Source organism: Thamnophis sirtalis, unplaced genomic scaffold (genome assembly GCF_051295495.1).
Source record: "Thamnophis sirtalis isolate CommonGarterSnake01/CBP01778 unplaced genomic scaffold, rThaSir2_p1.2 scaffold_12, whole genome shotgun sequence".
Lineage (NCBI taxonomy): Eukaryota > Metazoa > Chordata > Lepidosauria > Squamata > Natricidae > Thamnophis > Thamnophis sirtalis.
Window position 1 is genome coordinate 47171069 of NW_028261392.1, and position 21276 is coordinate 47192344.

At 34.4% G+C, this 21276-nt stretch overlaps 1 protein-coding gene across 2 annotated transcripts in view; it reads left to right on the forward strand.

Annotated features, from left to right (window-relative positions):
- The first annotated feature begins 1090 nt into the window (after positions 1-1090).
- GLRA2 (glycine receptor alpha 2) overlaps positions 1091-21276 on the forward strand; it is a 154880-nt gene continuing 134694 nt past the window's right edge. The window contains exons 1-2 of one of the 2 annotated variants that reach the window (XM_014070879.2): positions 1091-1976; positions 3431-3564. In XM_014070879.2, coding sequence (XP_013926354.2) covers positions 1909-1976; positions 3431-3564 — 202 coding nt within the window. In that variant the 5' untranslated portion in view covers positions 1091-1908. The remainder of the gene's footprint in view (positions 1977-3430; positions 3565-21276) is intronic. The other variant, XM_087726230.1, reaches the window with a different exon arrangement.

Below are 21276 nucleotides of genomic sequence, written 5' to 3' on the forward strand. Positions count from 1 at the left end.
CATTCCTTCCTGATATTTCCTACCTTGAAATCTAGTCCTATTTTTGTTCTTAAAGTATATTCTCTAGCAAAGAGATAGAAATCTAATTTCTTTTATTATTATTTTTATATTATTGTTATTGTTGTTATTATTAAAGAGAGAGAGCTCTAATTTCTTTCCATTAATCTGAAAGTACACACTATCTGCCTTTCTCTCAAATTACTCCTATTTTCTAAGATAAACATATTATAAGATATCCCATAGATATAGAAGATGATGGTAGAATACAGGTACTCCTCTACTTACAACCATTTTTTACTAACTGTTCAAAGTTATAACAGCACTTACAACTGGTCCTTGCACTTATAACTGATACAGCATCCCAACAGTCACATGATCAGTATTCGGATGCTTGGCAACCCACATACATTTCTAACAGTTGCAGTGTCCTATCATGCAATAATCATTTGCAACTTTCCTAGCTGGTTTCACCAAGCAAAGTCAATGGGGGAAACTAGATTCTCATAATGACTGCATTATTTACTTAAGAGCTGCAATGATTTGCTTAACAACCATGGCAAAAAAGATCATAGCATTGGGTATGACTCACTTTCTTAACAACTGCCTTACTTAACAACACAAATTCTGGTCTCAAGTTGTGATCTTAAGTTGAGGACTACCTGTAAGTGCTATTCCTAACTTATGTTTTTCAATAGAGACATGCTGTTTTAGAAGCTTACATGGAATGTTTTCATCCATCACATTTAGTTGTTTTTTTCTGAGCAGATTGCTATCACCAAATATGTGTTTTATATTCTTTTTTCTTTTTCCCAAACATGTAACTCTCTTTTGCTGCTTGTTTGTTTACTCAGTAGCTCCTTTTCCAGTTCTACTTACACTTTGTAAAGAAGTTGCAAGATATTATTTCAAATTTTGGGCTTTGTTTTTACAATCCTCATCTCTATCCCTCCCTCCCCCCCCTCTCCCTCTCCCTCCCTCCCTCCCTCTCCCTCTCTTCCCCCTCCCTCCCTCTCCCCCCTCTCTCTGTCACTGTGATATTATTCCCCGTGCAATTTCTATTATTAATCCTCATTCTCTAATGGATAATCCACTTATCTCAGCATCAATGAATCTCTCCGTATACATGTACCTGCTATTCTATGACAAGAATAGAGGATTTTTAAAACAGGGGATGGGACAGCAGGACTACGACCCTGTTTCTCGAAGAGAGAACGTCTCTTAACTCCAGTCACGTTTGATGGAACCAGAAGCATGCGCACAAGCTGAGCCTGGAGCTGTCCAAGTGCTGAAATTTATAGCCAGTGTGTAAGATTACAGCCCTCCTTCATTCCGGCACAGGGAGTATAGCATTTTTCCCTTTCTTTCTTTTTTGAGCACAACATTAAGCATGCACCTTTGATATTTACAACTTGCTAATAAAGAAATGGGTGAAAGGCAAATAGCCTCTCTCCCATTTTGACAATGCTTCAGACAAATACTGATCTGTAAACCCAAGAGAACTGTAGCTCCGGAAGACAGACCAACGTGGCAGCATTATTCTCATCTCCATAATGTTAAGGTAGAGAAAGATTTGGTTTTCCTTTTGGAGGGTGGGAAGACATACAGCATTTCCAAAAGAAGCTTTACAGAGAACTGACAGTTCCAGATGGTCGTATCTTTTGTATTGGCTGCTTGGGAATGCTCTTGGGTTTAACCTAACCATGATTTTAAGGACTGATACTTTGGATGTTTTTTTCTCTCCAATGTATGCAAACACAGATCTTTTTTTTCTGATTATAAAGAAATTTAAATTATTACTGGATTTGGACATTTAGAGAAGACAAGTATTTTCTGACAACCCCTTTTTATTGATGCTGGAATCGTTTCTGGACTATTTTTTTCTCACATTCAATACAGAAAACAGGAGGAATGAACCGACAGGTAGTGAGCATTTTGACAGCCTTGTTTGCAGTTTTTTTAGAAACGTATCATTTCAGGTAGGTAAAATTATTCCTTATTTGCAAGCCTCTATTAAAGATGTAGGGATTTAGAGCTGCTTCAGACTCACTATTCTTTTTGCTGAATCCCTAGTCTGAGTACGGTATATAGGCTAGGTATAATTGTGCCATTGGAAATAGCTGTTGCTTGGTAACACTCTTAAAAATTCCACACAACTTTAGTCTATGGAGAAGTTACTGAGGTATTCTTCCCTTTAGGGTACAATGTTTATGGGTAGCTAAAAAAAATTCCTCAAGTCAATGAAATTTCATTTATGTAATAATTTATAATTATCAAACAGAATAATTTATTCTTGTATACAATAGTGAAATTAATTTGCAACTGTGAACGTACACTCAATTGTTACTATTTAATACATGTTAATAGTTCTGCTGTATTAAAATCAAGGAGATAAACTAGGGGAGGAAAAGAATGTCCATGCTCCTCAGGTGTACTTACCCTTGCTACAACAGTTCTAGTCTACGTTAATAAAATCATGGAGAACTGAAACTTTACTGGATTAACTAAAATAATATGTTACTATGACCTCATCTATGAGATAGCGCAGAAGCAGATTTTTACTAATAGAAAAAAATCTAAGAAGAAGCCACTGTCTCAATAGATGTTAATCAAGAAGCATTTTTTCTTTAACAATTCAGCATGCATATCTGATTCTATTACCTATAGAAGGAATAAGTGAATGTTTAAATGGAAAAAATCAGTGTTTAGACTTATTCATTTTGTATTATTAAATGAATAATTCTGGGCTATAAGTAAATTGATAAAATGTATGTAAAGAACATTAGAATTTAAATGTATGAATATTAATATATTAATACAGTATGTCAAGTTATAACAGTGAGTTTTGAATGTTACTCCATATGATTATCATATATAGAATGTATTATTATATATCATATCTATTTATAGAGCTGGCTAAGTAAACAAGAGGGAAAAAACCTTATTTGCTTAGGAAAGAAAAGGGTTGGACTTTAAATGCAGAAAGCTATGAAAGCATAATAATTAACACCTAATAGATTTTACATTAAGGATTATTATCCACATTTTTCTTTTTCTCAGAGGAAATGAACAACCAACTCATTTAATTAGTGCCTATTAAGTTGATTGATTGTTTAATGTTTTTATTGGTTTGGCCACTAACATTGTAAAAGTGTTTGCTGGTTGTGTGATATGTTTGACCAGGCTTTCAGAGATAATGTAGATCCATAATTGAAAAGGAAATGCATGACTCTGCTCTGCAAATATAAACTCTTTTTGAAAATAATTAAATGACAAACTTATGAATTAAATATCTTAGTCTGATCTTTTTTCAGTTTGATTCCAAAAAGTGTTGCTGTTTTCACTGTTCTGTAAAAGTTATATTAACATTACACTTTTCCAGTAAAAGTGATGTAACTACAATATTACTAATGATAACTAATAATTTATCTAGGACAACTTTCTGTAAAGAACATGATTCCAGATCTGCAAAATCCCCTTCACAGACACTCTCTCCTTCAGATTTCTTGGATAAATTAATGGGGCGAACATCAGGTTATGATGCACGAATAAGGCCAAATTTTAAAGGTAAACCTATTTTAGTACATACAAAATTAACTGTTTGTAAAGGACACATTGCGATAAATGAATATGAAGATTTTCAGGTACTTTATTCTAGAATAGCCATCACTCATCTGGGGTCCTTCAATTAGTTGGACTTTCTGGTAGCTCCATCACTACTGACTGTTAGTCATAAAAGCTAGAGTTGAAGGGATTTGTAGTCTAAAGCAATTTAACTTGGTTCTGATGGGAACTGAATTTAAAATATATGGAGAGATTCAGATGGTGAAATCTTAACAAGGATTAGGTATAGAGGAGTATTCCTTTCACAAATAATTAGAAGTCTATATTTAATATAAGTAGAAACACTGTAAATGAAAGAACACAGAGATTATGTAATTTTGTATTGCTTCAAATGTTACGTTTAAAAATAGTTGACATATACAGTTTTATGCCTTTAAATACCTGAGGCAGAGAGAAATTTGGTATCTGAAACATTTAGTTATGTAAAGTTTATTCTATACATTTGATCATGTATAAACTTGGTGTTTTTTTAAAAAAAATGCTTTTATGAAGACCTCAGCCAGCATGAAAATTCTTCCTGTGATTCATTACATGATACTTTAGTTTATGTTCATGACATCAGAACTGACTACTTTTGAGTTTAGCATCACAGAGTTTTGCTGGTATCAACAGGTAGAACATAACATAAATCTAAATTTGCATAGTTAAGCAGCTCCCTCCAATCATGACAATATGGTACAGGATTAGTAGTTTGGATGTATTTAAATTGAATATATATATTAATACTAATGGAGACTTTGTAAAATTAAATTAACTTTACTTATTATCAGAAACAATTAATTTTGAAATGGAAATAGATACAAATAAAACAAATGTATATTTGGATTTCTTTTGCTTAGTCATAACACAAATTTAAAATTCATATTCTAGGTACTTATTCTATGTTATGCTATAGATTTTGTTTTTTCTTTAATGTATTCCAAAGTGGGTAAATGGTGATTGAATGTGTAGGAGATTCAGTTTTGAAGGAAGGGAAGAAGACTTGGAAGATGGAACCTCTCAATTTAAAATACACAATTATTTCCTTGTATATTTGTAATGTTGATTTACACTATGCTTAAATGTATCATACAAAATTCCATCTTATTGGTAAAGCAGGTATTTCTTGTAATTTTATACTTATAGCTATAGCTGCGGAACATAACCATATACTGTAATAGACAAGAGGTGATCATCAGCCTTATTTTAAAAAATCTCACTTATAAGTATATTAAACTGATACTTCATAAATCAGAGTTGTACATTGAAAATATTACTCACTTTTGAAAACTATTAATTAACATGCTCTGCCTTCCATTTGTTCCATATTAATTCATTTTAAAAATATCCAGAGAGAGTAAAGTAAATGTTTCAAAATATGGAAAGAAATATGGTTGATTATATTGAATGCTCTGCAATCAAATTGTTTCTCTGGTTAAAATGGCTGGTAAAGTTTTGGGCACACTCTATTATCCCACTTGATATCAAATGTTAGATTATTGCTCTGAACAAACTACTTCAATCATAATCTCGTAACTCACATTTGGTCTTCTAGAAAAAACACATGTCACCCCCTTTGCAAACTTCTAATAAAGTAATAAAAACAGGTTAATTACTACTGATATATAGAAACCACTCAAGAGTTACAAGAAAGGCAGGAAACTAGAATGCCTCTTCTAAGAAACATTCAAACAAATTCAAATGTTACACCTCTAATAATTGTTGTGCCAAATCTCTTAGAGCAGTTTACAACCTGGAAAGCAAGATTCTCACAAATTTAGTATAGACATACTTGTTACAATAATCAATGGGGATTGTTTACAGAAGATTGGAAACTAGACTTTTATACCTTCAATTATCAGTGAGTATATCAACATGGGCCCTCTTAGTGCATTTGATCTTTCCAACTGAGTTTTGGTTTAATAGGTAGGATGCTAGATATTTATTTGATATTTTAAATGTTCTATCTATTTTCAATCTGCAAAGTTTTCACAATGCCCACTTTAATTCCCAAGTCAGATAATTCCATCACACAGTCTGGGTTATGGATCACAGTAAGCCAAGAGTTGGTTTACTTCTTTATTGCTCACTTGCTGTGTGAACTCAGCTATTGTACTTTGTAAACCATGATTTATGGCTTAGTGATTTGTGTGAACTAAGCCAATGACTTAGTGTGATGTGTGGACCACAATAATATGAACACTCAGTACAAGTGCTTCTCTTCCTAATTTAAATCCTTTATTAATTTTTATGAGACTAAGCACACCTATTAAGTATTCTGAAAGATGGAGTCATTTATCAAACTCTTGGCTAGTGCAGTTTAGCTAATCTAATGGGAATTCTTCCTCTTCCCTAGAGCTATCTATATATCCTCAAAATCCAGTGTGGAAAAATGAGGAAAAGTTTAAGGATATGAAGATTACTTTATGATGGAGATCACCCACTCCTATACTATTTTTATTGATGGAAGCATATGACTAAAGTTTATACAATATTTTAATTATAACAAATTCTTTACAGACAAGACCGTTCAAACTTTTGAATAGAGTTTGCACATAACTCTCTATTCTATCACTTAAAAATTGCCTTGTAAACTCCAAAGCATCCTTCCACATTACTCAAATTGATATAGAAAAAAAAACCTTCCTTTCTTGAAGCTTGCAAAAGCTGCCTAACATAACAGCTGGAAAGCAAGTAATTGTAAAAAAAAATCTAATTTTGGAATTGTGGGACTATGACTGTGATTCAAATATATCTCATTTGTTGAACTCATGTAGCTTTCCAAACTGCTAAGAGCTTTCAATAGAATATATACAAGGGTACATTAGGAGTGATAATGCTTACTTAGTTGTTCATGTGGGAGTGACGTATCACAATAAACTGCTTATTCAAATTTACTTAGACCCTGAACATTTTAAACAAGAACAGTGACTTTAAAGCAAAGGGACTAAAATTAATCTGATGTAATTATCTTTTAGTTGAAGGCAAATAATCATTAAGAACAAGAAACTCTTTTTCTTAATTTAATATATTAGTGTCTCTTTCCTATCACTAATACTTTAAATAAAGACCAGCTAGCTAAATAAGTGCTGTTGAATCAGCTCTGATTATTTTTAACTGTAAGCACAAACACCCTCTATTATGACCAAACCCTGGTAACTATCCACAAATCTACCAAAAATATTTCAGTAATAAAGCTCATATTATCTAGCAGTGCCATTCCTCCAATGTCTCTTTATCTTGCCAAGCATAGTTGATTTTTCTAGACTTAAAACCATTTACAATACATGTCCAAAATATGTAAATTTCTGCTTGTTAATTATTGTTTCAGGGAAATGGCCTTTATTTCACTAAAGACCAATTGATTAGTTCTTGCAAATCATAATAATCTTAAAGTACCACCTCCATATTCCTAACTTAAAGCAATCTATCTTCCAGAACTTGCTACAGGGGAGGGAGGGGCAAAAGATGTAACAAATGTTGTGCCATTGCAATGTAAGCATTGCATCAATGTAAGCAATTTGCATCATGGTGCTTCAGCCATGCACATTAGCAGTAAGGCTACAAATGTATCACTTGTATCATCATTTTGACAAAAACCATCAGATTCTGTAGGGACCTTTGCTATTGTCTTTCTCAGTTTTTCACTTGTACACACTATATTTTGCCACTGGTAAAACCATTAGTTTCAATATTTTGATCTTTGCTGGAAATAAGTTTGTCATTGCCTGAATTGGGAGATTAGTATACTTCTTATTTCTCATATACTCAGACTGTCATGTTCTATTCCTTGGATTAAAGGAAGAAAGGGAATATTTATCATATTTTCTATTGTATCAAGTGAGAATTCATTAAGCTTGCTGAGTGACAGCAGCTTTATTTTAGTATGCAACTTTAATCAGATTTTCAGATTTCATTTTTATTTCCCTAAAGTGCTCTTTATTTCTTCTTTACTTTCAATTAACAGAACAAAATCATTTATATATTTCAAATGGTCAATACATCAGTCCACAGCTGCTGGCAGATTCCAGCTGCCAGTTTTATATTAGAGTTGTTTTATAAACAGATGCTGACAATATGCATCTATATCTCACTCCTTGCTGGTATCAACTATTATTTCTTCAAATGCAGTTCTTACAGGAAATTCTTGTTCATTATAAAGTTTCCTCAAAATAATAATCAGAAGTTCAGATATGCTCCACTAAAAATGTTCCACATTCTACTGTAACCTATAAAATTAAAGTCATTTTATACTTCATAAAACAAAGGTAAAGTTCATTATTAAATTATCTTGCTTTTTCTTTTGTTCGTTTCTATCTGACTTCTTGTCCTGTTTCTTTTCTGAAAACTTTAGTGTTTCTCTTTCTGTGTATGGCTCTATTCCTCTTGGCAATATATAAGCAAAACATTCTGCATGTGTATTTAGTGCAATAATTCACTAATATGCAAATGTTCTAACATGTTCTTTGATTAATACAAGTACATAAACAAAACACGTCCAGTTTTGTATATTCTTTTTCTGTATTTGTTCACAACAGTTTTCACACAGCAGCTTTAAATAGTTCTATGCATATTTCATATGCACCTGGTAGTCTTCTATTTATTCTGATTTATCATCTCTCATACCTAACTTTCTGGGGAGGTCTGCTCCCAATTAGATTTCTCTTTTTTTCATGTTTTGATATAACTCCATTTGTAAAGTATTTCATTGTAACCTTTCAATTTCCTTGTAATCTCATTTGCCTCTATTAGTCTTCTTCCATGATTACTCAAGTAGTCTCTAATTTATTTTATTTATTGTTTTTTTACTGATACAGTGACTCTAGGTAGCTTGCAATATTCCTTAGCTAAAAAAAAGTTCTTGAAGTTTTTCAGCTGTTCTAAAATCGTCTCTCATTTTCTTTTATTTCTTGCTTTTCCTTGTCTTTTTTTGCTTGACATTGAGAAGTTACGTTTAGTAATTACACATGCTTTATGACCCATTTCCCAACTTTTCCTTGCTATTATAATAGCCTATTCGGAAAGCCACTTGGATATCTTTTTACTTTAATATTATGGGAATATTCTGCTTTGAATTTATCTCCCTATAAATCCTCACATTCTGTTTATCATAAGTTGAGTATAATGAATTAGCTATTTAGGTTTAATATATTAAATGTATTTTGACTGTATGTCCTCTGGGTGAAATCTTACTATACAAATACTGTCTCTAGTTGTTTACATTTAACATATAGTTTGACACCAGTAATTTATTGTCTGTTCTATAATCTTCATCTTGGCTAACCTGAATGCTGTTCTCCATCTTCTAATTCCTATTACATAGTTGATTCTGTGAGGGAGCCTATTTATGTTCTTTGAAGCAGGTAGCAGCTATGAATAAAAACTTCTCTTAACTTTATAAACCTAATTTCTGCATTATTGCATTCTTCTAGTCCAGCATCTTCAAATTTGGTATTCCTGTCACTTATTACTACTCATATTACCAAAACAATAATGGAACATATTGAAGAATTCTATGGCAAATTAGAAGATGTGATAAATGCAACTTCTATTGCATTTAGAACAAGTTAGCAGAAATACTAACGTTGGAGAAATACAGAAAGTAGAAGTTGTTGGATTAGTAAAAAACAATAATGCACAAAATAGGGTCCATCAGCAGCTTATGCCAAGGATAGGATAATGGGGGCAGCTGAACTCTTCTACCTCTTGAAACAATGAAGACCAAATCTATCATAGACTAGTAGAAAAGAGTACCTTTGACAGCATTCTAAAATTCTATATTGTTCCATGTATTTTGAGATTTTGAAATGACTAAAGATGAAGGTTGTTAGAAATAAAAAGAAGGAATATAAAGTCAGTTTATTGCTCAAGGTTAAAATAAATGTATTGTTGTCTCTAATAATCTTCAATAGACTTTTGCTGGTATAAGATTCAAATGATGAGATAGTATGGATCGGTTTATTGATAAGCAATGAGGTCGGCAAAGAAGAGATTATTTTCTATATTTTAAGATAATGCAATGTTACCAAAATTATTGATATTTGTGATCTATGGAGAAGTCATATATTTTTTCTTTATTATATTCTTATTTTTTCTTTCTTTTCTATTTTTCTTTCTATTTTTCTCATGTTTTGCTTTCTTTTCTGGATCTTTATACTTTTACTTTTTTAAAAATTGAATTAGATTTTATTGAGATTGTAATATTTAATAAAATTACTATTGAAATGAATTTTTTGCTTCCAGATCTGCTAGGTTCCAGTCCAATTAATAATTTATATAAACATATATAGAACTAGGAACTAGTGGGAGCCATTATCAATGCGATAACTTGAATCTCATTGATACTGCCTCCCATTAGTTCCTAGCACAATACTTGTTTTCTCAAAGATAATCTCTGTAAGTTTAATACACTAGGGAAGTATGCTTTTATGGCAACAATCTTAAAGTACTGTATGTCTTTCAGCAACTTTTAGAAACTTCTTCCCATTTATAGCCTGGCCAAATATTTCATATATTTCAATGTCTTCTATTCTCTAAAATAAATACAACCCAGTAACTGCTGTTTAGAAACTTTTATTGCTGGTGGAAAGATCATTGCATTTTGAAGTATTTTATTTGTAAGCTAAATGAAATTCCATTTTTTGCAATAAATAGGAGTACCATGGCATCAACCTGGAATTTCTTGATTAATAATTTTTTCTAAAGATGAAAGGTCTGAAATCGTGTGCAACATGCCATTATAAATTAATGTTATCAAATATTAAATATAATTATTTTACATGGAGTCCGTGGTGCTCCCTGAGCTTCGTTGTTTTCTTGCAGACATTTTATTACCTGACTTCAGTAGTACTGAAGATGTTACCTTGTTGGGTAACAAAATATCTGCAAGCAAATAACTAAGAACCCCAAGAATTTCATAGTTTAACCCTGAGTTTATGCATATTCTCTTCAATTAATAATTATTGTATTTATTTGTTTATTTATTTATTATATTTCTATCATACTTTTTCCATTGCTAAAATCCCAAAGGAATTTTGATGTTAAACTACTGAAATCCTGAATAGTGGAAAAATATTTGTTTTGCAGAAAAATGTTTCTAACATTAAAAGAATCCTTAAAACAAAGATGGTTATGTAATTACTCTAAATGTTTTAGGGTTAGGGCTAAGCACATAACAATCTGAGCAAGTTCAGCTAATGGACTTGTGGCCAATATCTGGAAGTCAGTAAATTTTCAACCCCCAATTGGGAGATATTTCATTTCACAAGGGAAAAAAAAGAACATTAATTGCCCTAGCAACAGTTACCCCCCCCACCCCAAAAAAACCCAGCAGATATACATTAAACTTAGAACACTCTTTCCAGTCTTCTCCTTTGTTAAATTGAAAAGCAATCAGGGTTTGGTAGTCATACTATATATGATCTTTATAGAAGTACAACACTTAAGATTACTCTCTACTAGACTTGTATTCCATTCTAATAAATATTATTAATCTTAATTGTGAGAGTATTGTTCCTTGGTTTAATCGCTCCCACAATTAAACCAAGAGACCACAGACTACTACAAGGGAAATCTGACATCTCAATGAAGTTTTCCATTTTCCTCTTCCAAATGGGAATCAGCATATTGTGTCTATTGATCATGCTCAGTTTGCTGCAGTTTGGGTATATGTCAATTTAGGATTTTGTTTTCCTTTTGGAAGCATTTTTATGTATTTCTGTTATTTCCCCTCAATGCAGTAACCTTCCTTTGTCTCTTTTATTTTGGCTACAATTCTTTGGACACTCCTTGTTGAATTCACAAAGCATTGAAACGATAAGGATATTTTCTTGGATTTATTCCTGTTGGTTTATATTAGTATGAAGCTCTTGCTTAACCTATGCTAAGATTGATACTGGCTTATTCAGTACATTGCAAACCAGAAAGCAAATACTGTTTAATATATATACCCATTCATTTTTTCTGAATCAGGGTGCTATACTTATGTTAAGAATTTATAACAGTGTGTCAATGTACTACTGATAAATGATTTGCCACTATATTAATGTTTGCTATGCATCTGTAAAAGTGCAGCTGAAGTAATACAAGGCAGCTTGTGCTCTCTGGGCAAGGTTTTTTGTGGTTCTTTTTACACTGGTTGATTAATGCCTACAAATCTTCACCCTGATATTGGAGAAGATATTACAACATATCAGGAGGTGACTGTATGATAAAGATGATGGACTATGTGATAATGTGATACCTTAGATAGAAAGCCAAGTCGAAGACTCAGGAATACAAACCAGCATGAAAAGGGAATGACTAGATATAACACTGTATTCTCTGTGCTTTAAGAAGGTCATCTTTTTTTCCTGAAGACTTGCCCAAAGGCTTGAGTTTGCATGGTAGGCAGAAACATAATAAAAGGAGCTCTCCTTATATCTGTATTGCAACTTTGAGGAAGGTCCATTGTTCAGTATAAACATACCTGTCTAAAATATGGCAGAGCTGTCAATATCAGCATTTGTTGAGCTGAAGTGACAGATGATCCAATTCATTAGAAAGCAGCTCTGTATGTATTCTGTCCCAGATGCAGAGTTTCTGCTTCCCATGCAGTTCTTCAATGGACAAAGCATTAGTCAGTCAGCAGAAGAAATTTCATTTTTTGTCTCCTAGATCAGCCATTAAACAATATTTTACCTGAGTGTACAGTAAGTATTTAGACAAGTTTCAGACAGGAACAGATACTAGATTTAGTGATGATTCAGATAAATTCAGCAGACATCTACATTTTAGATCACAGCGAACGGTTTTATTTGCTTTTATTTATATCCTACATGTGTTTTTTACAACTCAAGATACTGTACAAAATACTCCCTCTTATAATAACAATCCTACGAGGTGACTGGGTTGAAAAAAGTGACTGGTTCAAAGTCATCCAGTCCCTACTGGAACTGACAGTTTCACTGACAGCACTCCAGCATGGTTTCTGCCTAACCATTCCTCTAAACTGCATACACAATGTTCCTGGTAAATTCAGGAAACATGAGTATGATATATTTTCACAAACATTGTGACAGAATGTAGTGTTCATCTATTGTACAAAACTAGGCTAGGTAAACTTTTGTGGATATACTAGCAAGAATTGATATAAAAATACTTCCCTATCTATAGTGTAAAGTGTTTTGATTCTGGGACAATTGTACCATGTCGATATTCATACAGCAGTATTCATATTGCTCTTGAGTACATTTGTAATTAAATAGCACTATTATTTTTTTTCTCTGTGCAGCTATTGACACCTCCCCCAGATATTTTGAATAAATGAGGTTGTCCCATTTATAGTCTTGTCCCTAAAGATGCTATAATGACAGGGCTATTATTTAATGTTCCAGTGTGCCTCAAATTGGTCCTTCTGATGAAGATGAAACATCCTCATGGCTCATTATTAGTGAGCTACAATTTGGGCACCAAGGATCATAGTTATGAAAAAGAATCTCTGATTATAATTCATTCTGGACCAATGAATTGAAAACTGGATAACACACATATTGGACTAGGTCTTTTATTTATAATTTACCAATATTTATATTCAGTGAATTCAGAAAGTATTCAGACCCCCTTCATTTTTGTCAGTTTTGTTGTGCTGCATCCTGAAGTGAAGGGGGTCTGAATACTTTCTGAATGCACTGTATGCTACCTTCTGGCAGATTTTTTTTCTCCCTGCACTTAAGCCTAATTGCTTAGAAATTGGAAAGTTTTGCATGGAAAGAATGAATTATATAAACTATTAAGTAATAATAAGAAAAAAGTTTGCATTAAATATACTATTGTAAAGTAAAAAGAATTGTTGAATGGAAAAAGTCATTTAATGGGCCACAAGAGGAGGTCTGCAAAACTGGTGATAACAGAGACACCATTTCACTTTTTCTATTGTTTTAAGTACAGCTCTATGCTTTGAAAAAGGTTCAGTGTTGCTCTTGAATGACTGCTCCTTCCTATTTTATTAAGGAAGAAAAATACACTGTCTGATGGTGAACAATATAATAGTGATTACTTAAAGGGGAATCTTATTTCTGATATAAGCCAGATCACAAACATTTGTATATTTAATTAGTTTTTAATGATGTTTTTTGTACCTTAATTGTGCCATTGTTTTGTGGGTTGCTGAGAAAAACTGTAATGAAGCTATGTAAATTTAAAAAGTACATAAAAACAAAGTACAACAACCTGGGCACCAGAATCATGCTGAACTAATTTACTGTGATCTGTTCAGATCAAAAAAGTTAAGATGGCAAGTACAACCTCACAAAAAAAATTCCCATCTTGAATTTTTGACCTCTCCCCCAATGTTTTTGTAGTATTACTGTAGCAATTGATGTAACTCCTTTCTACTTTACACCCCTGCCATTTTGCTAACTCTAAAAAAAATTAAAATCTGATTAAGAGAGATCCCTAGTGTATTAGCTAAATCCTCAAATGCTCCCAACACCTTTTTCTTTTTTTAAAAAAGTCTGGAGATGCCTGAATAAGTGAATCAATGAGATTATTTCCATTGCACTTATAATACACTTTGTAAAGATTAATATGAGTGTGAGTGTGAGTGTGAGTGTGTGTGTGTGTGTGTGTATAAGCAGTTAGCTTCCTCCCATAATTGGGGCATACCAGGGGTTGTGACTTTAAATATATACCTTTCTCCCTGGCTCAAGCTGATAACGGAGGACAGCCTGTGGCTTAGTGGTTAACATCTCTGCCTGATATGCAGTCAGCCCAGGTTCGAATCCCAGTAAGGGTGTGGCTAGCTGATGAGAGCTAAATAGCTTGAAATAGATCTATACTAGTCCCCCTTTATTTATTTATCAGCACAAATATAACATATATATGTGTATGTGTATGTGTATGTGTATGTGTATGTGTATGTGTATGTGTATGTGTATGTGTATGTGTATGTGTATGTATGTATGTATGTATGTATGTATATACATACGTACACACACACACATACACACAAACACACACACACATCCAGCCCAATGAAATTTTCCCTTGCATTAGCTAAAAACAAATCCCCACATGAAGAAAATCATATTGTTTATATACTAATGCAGCACACCAGAAAAAAAGAGATGACAGTTCTAAGTCGCCACCATAAACATGGCTGAAAACATTCAAAGGCATCCTTTTAAGAGCTTTTTGCTTGGATGAATGAATCTGTCACTTCTCTTTTCTCCCACTCAAATAGTTTATGTCCAAGGAAAACATACCAAACATGATGTTCACCTTTCTCTGGTGGTATCAATCATAGGGATCTCATCCCTCAACATAGCTCAGTCTCCCACTTTCAGAATTGAGTGGGTTAGTAGGTATCTACTCTTTTAACTCTGGAGCAATCTCTTACTTTTAAAAATATATTTTACAATGGAAACAAAATATATTTGAAGCAAAGCTCCAATGACAATAAGCTTTCTCAGATTTTTATTCTGAATGGGATATAATATGAAGCTGTACCTATGAGAACACAACATGAAGCCACAGGACCTATGTACTCCCCAAAGCTTTGATCCAAATATCTCCAAAGGTGCTTCCAAATTGTGTGGTTTAAATAATTATGGAATAAGCACATTACTTGTAATTTATATTTAATTTAAATATGAAACTAAGCCAGAATTTGGTTTTTCCCCTTGTTCCTACTTATTTCTTTAGCTCAGGTCTGAGTTCTTGCAAACATCAAATATAATTCAAAATATTTTCAGCCCACATCTGGAGCTAACTTAGCATAAGATAAAATTGAATCTTGATATCAAAAAGAATGGATCTTTCTGAAAACATTGTGATTCTTGTTTTTATCTTATAGAAAATGCTGAAAGCTTCCTACTATTTAGAATGTAGGTATTATTCTTTGGGAGCTTGAAAAACTGAATTTACACTTTGATTCTTCCTGCAGAGAAGGCAGAAAATCTGAATGATGATGCTTCCCAAAGATATAATTGTGTCATGCTGTGGTGTTAGTTTGAAGGCAGTGATGGGTTTCAAAAATTAACCTACTCTGTGGGTGTAGCCTCCTTTGTGGGAGTGGCTTGCCGGCCATGTGACCGGGTGGGGGTGACTTGCCGGCCATGTGACTGGGTGGGAGTGGCTTGGCAGTCATGTGACCGGATGGGAGTGGCCAAGACAATGTCACTGAATTCTTTGCCCCAATGGATGATCTACAAAAAGAAGATATAAAAAAGGAAAATTATTATTTTGTGCACTTACTACTTAAATAAGATTAAAATAAGTACACAAAACAATAAAATAGATATTTACAGAAGGTAAGTAGTTTACTACTTACTAGTATTTCAAAGGGAATAAATACATATTTAATTTTACACATGTTAACAGCTGTTGGAATACTTCATGTCATGCTTCAGGTTACTTCCCTAGGATATATCTAGATTGTATCAGTTAAAGAGGCAGCATTCTTGCTTCCTACACGTAGGCTTTACTACAGGTTAACATCTTCCTCACCTATTCAGAGTGTTTATGCAACCAGAAGAGATGCAGAAATCATAAGATGATAGCTACTACATGGTTTATTTCAGTGGTGGGTTTCAAAATTTTTTGGAACCTACTCTGTGGGTGTGGCCTCCTTTGTGGGAGTGGCTTGCTGGCCATGTGACCAGGTGGGAGTGGCTTGCCAGCCATGTGACCAGGTGGGAGTGGCTTGGCAGTCATGTGACCGGATGGGAGTGGCCAAGACGATGTCACTGAATTCTTTGCCCCAATGGATGATCTACAAAAAGAAGGTATTAAAAAAGGAAATTTATTATTTTGTGCACTTACTACTTAAATAAGATTAAAATAAGTACACAAAACAATAAAAGAGCTACTTACATAGGTAAATAGCTTACTACTAGTATTTCAAAGGGAATAAATAGATATTGAATTTTACACATGTTAACAGCTGTTGGAATTGTGTTTGCACAACAGTGGAAAAAACAAAGATATGAAAATAAATAAATATTAGAATGTGCAGGAATGAATAAATTGACAAAATCAAGAAGGCTTCGAATACTTTTTCATGTGGGATTTGTTTTATCAATTGCTAACAAACAGAAACAGCAATTAGAAATCTAAAAGTATGAAAGAAAACACCAATTATGTAAGGAAAGGTCATTAAAATGTATAAGGAAATATTATTAGTACTTGATCATTATTAATGTGTAGATAACTGTGGGACATTACACACTCACAGACACAAACTATGACAGTGCCAGGAAAACACTGAAAAGTAACAATTTCCCCCCAAAAGACTGCAGATGAAACCAGTTTTTTCCCCTAACCCTAAGAACAGGAAAGACAAAGCCACTGGAATAAAAACCATCAAGGCATTGTGGGAAATTATAAAGGACAATGCCAGGAAGCTCACAGAACCAGCAACCACATCACAATTACCTAAACAACCAGGTATCACACAGAAACACACAAAATCTGGCAAAGCTGCCTTGCACCAACCTGGCATGCCCATAGAAAAGCAGCCACCTTGAGACACACAAACCATGCACCAACCTGTACACTTAAAAGCAACATATTGCATCACAAATAAAACATTTGCAAAAAGGAATAACATTTCTTCTAATAAACATTCTATAAACAATAAATAAATAAAAATTCCCTAAAAATAATTAAAAACCACCAAGTTCAGAGAACAACAAAGAACCCTACAGTCCTCTCCCTCCTTATCTTTTTCCTTTTTGTCCTAACTTTCTTCTCCTTCTCCCCTAACCCCACTCTCTTCTAGTACTGATGATGTTACCTAGTTTGGTAATGAAATGTCTATAAGAAAACTACCAAGCTCAGAAAGCAGCAAGGATTCCACTATCCCTCACCTCCTATCTCCTCCCTCCCCCCAACTGCCCATTCAAAGTAGTCTAAGACACCTTCTTTCGCCCCCGCAGTAAACTTGTGGCAGCTGCCCAAGCTCCCTCCCCGCACCTTCTTGCCTTCTCTCAGGTGGAACTTGCTCCCTCTCTCAAGGCTCTCAGCTCCTCAGGGGACGCCTCGCCATGCTGGCTTGACAAACTCCAGCTTCCTCCTGCTGCTGTTGCCGCTGCCCTCTGGTTCCATCAGAATGTGGCACAGGAGGGCTTGGGGATGCAGTGTGGCCAGCACAAAATACCATCTGTACTGCACCTAGGAGATCCTAGGAAACAGGCCATGCCACGTAAGCTCCCGCGCCCGTCCTTGTGCCCGCGTCCATGCTTTTTGGTGGCCTGGCATCTTGGGCAAGTCTGGGGACTTTGCAAAGGCCTTGCGAGGTCCCCGAACTTGTCCAAGATGCTGACCGCACTGCGTAAGCTCCTGCCCCCACCCCGTGCTTTCTGGCGGCCATGTGGCCCTGTGCTATAAGCAACCCCGGGATCCTTGCAAGACCGCAAAAGGTCACTGGTCTCGCTTATAGTTCAGGGCTGTGGCAGGCTGCTCCAGATGGCCTGCCGCTGGCCCCCCCCCCCCTGCCCTGCCCTTAGTTGCAGTTTACTTACCTCCTCGGAGTCGGCAGGCAGCAATAGAGATCCAAGCAGGAAAAAAGGTAAGTGGGTTTAGATAGGGTTTTTAGAGGCAGGTGGGGCGATTGGTGAGCCAGCCAATCAGTGACCCATGGGTGGGGCTAGGATAGTGCGGACGGGCACGGGGTGCGAGCAATGGAGCTGCTTCCAGACGGGCGAGCGAGTGAGCGAGCGACAGGGCCGGGCAGGCGTTCCGGAACTTACTTCCGGGTCCAGTGACGAACTGGTTCGTGAGAACCGGTGCGGACCAGCAGCAATCCACCACTGTTTGAAGGGTAAGTTATGTTGACAACTATAGAAGCTGAATATAGATGTCAGGCTTATAGTCCATCTAAGAAAGCAGAAATAATAGAAGAGCACAAGAAAAAAATATTTTAGAGTGTATCTAAAATATTAATTGTCATAACTCAAGCTTATTTGACTGCAGCATTTTTATTTCTTTTGTGGATCATACATATTTTTGTTTATTTTATTTTGAAAAGTTTATATTCATATTTTGCCCTACCTGAATAAGACTCAAGAGCAGTGGTACAGTAAGTCATTATTAAACCAACTTAAACTGAATGCTGACATAACATTGCATAGTAGACAGGAACAAATATTAGAAAATAGTTATTCTATTGTGTGAAAAATTCTCAAATGCTACAATATTGTGTAACATTTGGAATATTGTGGGGAAAAAATCTTTCCAACATTATGTTGTTTCTTTTCCTCTCATTCCTTTTCCTCCATGGTTATGTTCCTTTTCCTCAGCTAGTGATCCTGGTTGCAACTATTTTTCATATGTGTCATAATATAATGTTAAAGAATATGCTTTGCATTTTGAATCCTCGTCAGTCTTCTCCCAGGGATTGTGCTTGCTTTGTTCATTGACCTCTCAGAAAAAGTTGACTTACTAAATTTAGAATGGCATATAGTAAGGCTGTGTTGCTTGGTTCTTTTTAACAATCTGAAAGCAGAATTGAAAAAAAAAATCTAATTAGGATATCTAGAGACATACATATATACGTGTGTGGTTGTGTGTGTATGTGTTTGTGTGTATGCATGTGTATATATGTATACATTTATAAACATGTGTGTATGTATGTGTGTGTGACACCAAGTCAGGAATTATGGAGATTGTACCAGAAAGAGATAGATGGAGTGAGCTGAAAATAGTGAAGAAGGATAAGAATAAGAAAAATGGCATTTTATAAGAAGTTCAAACTAAAAACAAAATAAAATAAACATTATACCAATTGTTTGACAAATAGATCAGAATGCTAACAGGTAATAAAGAAAAGATAAAGCTACTCAACTCCTGTTTTGGTTCAGTATTTTCCAACTAAAAAGTAAATATTCCACCAGGAAACTGTAATGATCAGGAGAGTATTGAAACTTAATATCAATATAAATATCTTCAGGAATATCCTGCTATTTGAATGAATTTAGATTTATAGGATGAGATGAATTGCATCCTGGTGTACTTAAGGAAGTAGATAATAGTCTAGCGGTAGTTTTATGCCTGAAAAACAAGTTAAATGCTAGCTTACTGAGGGAATAGCAAAGGTTTTTAGAGTTAGGATTCCTATCTTCAAAAAGAGGAAAATTGAAAAATCAACAGACCAGACAGTCTGACTTCAGTACTGGGAAGATTTTAATGCAGGGATAGATTTTCAAGCACCCTGAATACAGTGCAGTTATTTCCAGAAAATTGGTCAAAAACAAATATTGCCAGATTAGTCTTAATTTTTTTTGGTATTTTTTATTCACCTAATTTTTTTAATGGACTGCGGAAATGCAGTATGTCTTGATTCCATTGATAGCATTTGAAAAATATCACATCACTTTATTAGCAAACCAGTTAAGAGTGGCTTGAATGGCATAACTATTAAATAGAAACATAGATGTGTCACAAATTACACTCAAAGAGTAGTCATTAACAATTTCTCTTCACATTTTAGAAAGACATTGAAGGATATGCCAGAAGTTCAATCTTGAGCCCTCTATTGATCAATACTTTAGTAATAGCAATAGAGTATGAAATCCTCTTCTCTTTCCTTCTACTTTTTCCAGTATTAGAATATTTTCCAGAGAACTAGGCCTTCCCATCTGAAGTAAGCTAATTTGAATCTCTTTTTTGGGTATTGGAAAGGAGTAGGAACATAGGTTCTAATATTTTCAGGAACCCATCTCCAATTCAAATTTTAATTAGCAATTAAACAAACAAATTAATTTATTATTTAATTACATCAACGATGTTTTTTCTCTTGTACTTGGCAGATGTAGGTTCATAAGCAAACATTATTAAATATGTAATACTATAGCAATGGGAAGGGCAAAATGATGAAAACAGAACAGTTTGCATTGCTCGGTTAGTAGTGCTTTGAGAAGACAACTGTTTGAACTGAATCACACTGGAAACAATTTGCATTCAGACAAATTGTCGGGGCTGCCTCCAATCAATTCCTATGAAAGAAAACCCTTAAATCTATAGATTCAGAGAAAAGGTTTTACTAAGAATGAACTGACTGCAGCAAAACTCAGGCAAGGTTTGAAGTAAATGTGCATGAAAAAGACAAATTGAAACTTACCCCAGATTCCACCCCCCAGTGTCATGCAGACAGAGTCCAATCATTGGCCACGATGATATTTTGAGAACGCCTCTGATCCTGGTACTCTGTACTGCCCTTGTGCATCCCATTCCTTTGAAGTTGTTAAAGCTGGTAACATAAACCTGAAGTCAAGCCACTCAAAATAGAGTTTTCCAATAGCTCTTTTATTCTTGTGTTATTCAGAAAAAAAGCAAAGCAAGTGTGCAACTAAGCTTAAATAGTTCCTTTATATTTGTACATATACTTTTCTAATTTCAAAATTATCTTACTACAATAAGCTATGGCCACCAAGACTACTCAACTTACTATGCTCAACAAAGCTTTTCAAATAACTATGCCCAACAAGCCTACTCAAGTTGCTATACGTTTTGTTGGCCACCTAGGCTACACATTCACACAATACTCACACAGACTCTAAACATAGGTGATCATGCTGTGTTAGAGTGGGCTGGGAAGCAGACTCAGGATGTCCCCTGCTCCAACAAAAGTCAACTTGAACTTCAGAGGTCTGGATTCATTCCAGTCTTCTCTTTATATCCAGCTTGTTTACTCTGAAT